Below are 3,721 nucleotides of genomic sequence, written 5' to 3'. Positions count from 1 at the left end.
TGATCCTAACAATGGTACCAGAGCTAGGTTGCCTCTGTCACTACGTGAAAAATGGTCTTTAGCAACGGAACAATTTTTTGTAGGGGCGGCTGGTGATGGAGCCGCCCCTACAGTGGCGTGTTCGGGAGGCCAGAAACCAGCCGCCTCTACAAATAGAACAGCAGGGGCGGCTGGTGATACGAGCCGCCCCTACAAATAGATCGGATTTGTAGGGGTGGCTCACTCACCAGCCGCCCCCGGGGTTGTCATTTGTAGGGACGGCTCGATCACCGACCGCCTCTACCAATGCTGCACGTATAAAAAGACTCTCGCATCGCTCACCCCCGCACCGCCTCCACCTGCTCGCAGCTCGCTCCCTCCCTCCCTCGGCTCTGCCGCCCTCCTCCTCGTCTTTCCCGTGCAGATCCGGCCTCCCCCGCCCTCCTCATCGCCTTCCCCGCGCAGATCCGCCCTCCTCCTCGCCTTCCCCGCGCAACTGCGGCGGCGCTGAGCCCCTACCGAGGCAGTGCACGGGTGCTGGCTGGTGGCCGGCGGCAGATCCGGCCATGGCGGGCCTAGATCCGGTCCCCACCCCCACGCCTTCCTTCCTGCCTGCCTACCTGCCTAGAGGCCGGAGCGGAGAGGGGACGCTACGGCGACTTGGAGCGGCAATTGATGGGCATGGCGGTGCCGTTGCCGGGGTAGTTGAAGAGGAAGCGGCAGGAGATGCGGGTCCAGAACTGGAGCGAGGCGAAGATGCCGACCGCGCCTTGCTGAAGAGGTCAAGCGGCACGGCGGACTCCCGGAGCGCGCCGGTCCCCATTGCCATATATCTATTTGGTGTCCAAGAACATCTCTGTAATGTTAACTTTCTTCAGTTGTGGGCATTTTCTTGAGCTTACTGCACCCGGAAAACAATAATTCTCTTATTAACTTCTCATAGTCATTGAATTGATATTCATCTCAATGTTCTTGGATGCTACCTTGATATAGTTGTTAAGGTTCTTTGTTTTGTGCAGGCAAGGATATCCCAAGTGCTGCTCATGTCCGAAAGAGCATTCTTCATGGTGCTGCTGACCATGTTCTTAGAAAGGTGTGAGTTTGTTGCATATGACCATATCATGTATCATTGAATTTGTCACCATTCCTTCATGATCAATTGATGTATCTTTTTGCAACTCGATTGTTCCACCTGATTTCTCAACAGAAAATTAAGAGGTGGAAAAGTAAAAATGCATGCTCTCTCACTTGGTATCTCCATTTCATTTTGTTTGGCATTCACTAGCAATTCTACATTGCCCATCCAGGTTTTGTACTGGGCAAAAGAGGAAGCTAAAATGGAAAAACTGAAGGCACGCCTTATAGAGCTGTACTATGAGAACCTGTTCAAAGTAAGTTGTGCTGCCTTTTGTAAACTGTGCTGCTTACTTGAAGTTTATCACCTATAACTAATTACTCGTTTCATTCAGCTCGATACACCTGTAGAAGGATTGAGAGAATGGCTGGATGCTGTTCAGACAGCAGGGATACCTTGTGCTGTCGCATCATCCCTTGACAGGAGATGCATGATCAAAGCTTTGGATCGGATGGCACTAAGCAAATATTTCAAGGTGATTTGAGCTACCATTTGAGCTTTTCAAGTTTATTACTGAATTACTGTTGCCTGAAAAGCATGCTGCTTAGCAAAGTTCATTTGATTCACTTCAGTTGTTGACTACAGGCGATTGTGACTGACGAAGATGATATGGAGTCGATAGCAAATAGGTTTCTGTCAGCTGATATGGACATGCAGAAGCAGATAATCGAGAAGTCACCTCCCAAGAGGAGGCTGACAGTAGACACCATTTTCTGATGGATATACTTTTTATTTGGTGTCTGCCTGTTGTTCTTGAGTAGCCAACCACCTTCGACATTGTGTGTTGGCATTGTATATAAGATAGTGCTGATGTTAGGTGATCTGTTGTGCCCCTCCTTGTGAATGCAATGCAATAGTTCCATCAAGGTACCATGAAGAAGACTGCTGCATCAATGTTGTTGTTGATGTAAGCTGATATTATTGTAAATTTAAATTTTTTTTGGCAGAAAAATGATTTGTAGGGGCAGTTGGTACTGTAGCCGCCCCTACAAATTGATTTGTAGGGGCGGTTACAGTACCAACCGCCCCTACAAATCAATTTATAAGGGCGGTTGGTAACACCAGCTGTCTCTATAAATTAATTTGTAGGGGCGGTCTGGGAACCGCCCCTACAAATCAGCGATTTGTAGCCACCCTTTCATAGGGGCGGCTGGCAAAACCGCCCCTACAGTGGCTTACCAACCGCCCCTAAAAAAGGTTTTTTACATAGTGTGTGTAACCCTAACCCTAACCGGGTAAAAGAAGAAAGAAAGAGAGACACCGCCACCGTGCGTGGGGGGAAAGAAGCCGCACCATTCGACGGCGTACGGCAAAAGTAAAGAACCGAACAGATCTAGTTCAGATCTAAGGAAAGAAGAAGAGTGGGTTCGGATTTGGCTGAACCCTAAGACCTAACCCTAGATCCCCTTTTTTGGGTGAACAAGCGAAAAGAAAAAGAATAAATAAAAGGGGTCGGCACACGAACCCTAACCCCAATCGGTCAAACAAAGAAAAGCAAACAAGATAAAGATCCGATTGGGGAAGAAGAAGAGAAAAGAAAAAGGGAAGGGAACCGATTCGGATGAACTCTGAAAAGAAAAAGAAATCAAAAAGAAAATGAAACCCTAACCCTAGATCCATTCGGATGAACTCCGAAAAGAAAAGACAAAAGCAAATCAGAGAAAGGGGAAAAGGGGAGGGTCAGATACCGAACCCTAACCCTAGATCTAAACCCTAATCCCCAACACTCAATGGTTCAGATAAGAGGAAAACAGATCCAAATCAAAGAGGGGAAAAGGGGAAGAGAACGAACTCGCCGTGCACCGTGCTGCCGACATCGTCGTCGTGTGGGAAAAGAAGACCAAGCCGGGGAAAAATTTTCGTCGGGCTTGGCCAAGGGGGCACCACGGCCAGGCCGCTCGACGACGGCGTGCTCACCCGTCCGGGAGCACGCGCGCCGGCGAGGGGACCGGCGACGGCGCCATGGCACTCGCTCCACCGCCCGCTCGCTCACCGTCTCGCTCTCGGTCACTCGGTTGCGCTGCGGCTGAGAAAGGAATAGAGAGAGGGCGAAGAGAGAGAGAGAGAGCAGCGGAGAGACTGAGCTAGGGTTCGCACCGGCTGCAGCGTCGGCGGGTTTTTATACTGCCCGAAACGAGCGCTCGACCGTCGGATCGAAATCAATGGCACAGATCAGATCGGGCCGTCGCCGGCCGAGGCGGGCGAGCGCGCGAGGCCGGATTCCCGGCCCAGGCCCAGGCTGTGGCCTGGGCGCGGGGGGAGCGCGCGAGACAGCGCGCGCTTTGCCGGTTGGGCCGAAAACAGTGAAAGAATCCAGATCAGTTTTTGATTTTTTTTCCAGTAATTGCTAATTTCTGGAAAATGAAAAATAGCTCAAAAGAAAAATAGAAAAAGTAAATTTTCCCTATGGGTAAAATTCAAGAAATTGAGTGAAAGTTTTTCCACTGCTAAAGAAGTTGTTTATTCTCCAGTTATTTTGAATCAATGTGATATTTAATTGGAGAAAAAGATATTTTTCCGCTGCTAAAGAAAATGTTGATTCTCCAGCTATTTTTGAACCAATGTGGTATTTAATTGGAGAAAAAGAGATTTGACATGATTATGATA

General features: G+C 49.2%; 1 protein-coding gene across 1 annotated transcript; it reads left to right on the top strand.

Annotated features, from left to right (window-relative positions):
• The first annotated feature begins 935 nt into the window (after positions 1-935).
• On the top strand, positions 936-1,831 carry LOC136495413 (uncharacterized). Its single transcript, XM_066491356.1, has 4 exons — positions 936-1,072; positions 1,287-1,370; positions 1,449-1,589; positions 1,700-1,831. The coding sequence occupies exons 2-4, from the start codon at positions 1,317-1,319 to the stop codon at positions 1,829-1,831; spliced, it is 327 nt and encodes a 108-aa protein (XP_066347453.1). The 5' UTR covers positions 936-1,072; positions 1,287-1,316.
• Positions 1,832-3,721: the final 1,890 nt, after the last annotated feature.

Source organism: Miscanthus floridulus, chromosome 12, assembly GCF_019320115.1.
Source record: "Miscanthus floridulus cultivar M001 chromosome 12, ASM1932011v1, whole genome shotgun sequence".
Taxonomy (NCBI): Eukaryota; Viridiplantae; Streptophyta; class Magnoliopsida; order Poales; family Poaceae; genus Miscanthus; species Miscanthus floridulus.
The sequence above is the reverse complement of the archived record's forward strand: the minus strand, read 5'-3'. Positions and strand labels throughout refer to the sequence as shown.

Bases quoted from the DNA above. Each gene is read 5' to 3' on its own strand.
- LOC136495413 (XM_066491356.1), top strand. From the start codon at position 1,317: ATGGAAAAACTGAAGGCACGCCTTATAGAGCTGTACTATGAGAACCTG. The intron at 1,371-1,448 runs GTAAGTTGTGCT...CGTTTCATTCAG, and splicing joins ACTATGAGAACCTGTTCAAA to CTCGATACACCTGTAGAAGG. The intron at 1,590-1,699 runs GTGATTTGAGCT...TGTTGACTACAG, and splicing joins CACTAAGCAAATATTTCAAG to GCGATTGTGACTGACGAAGA.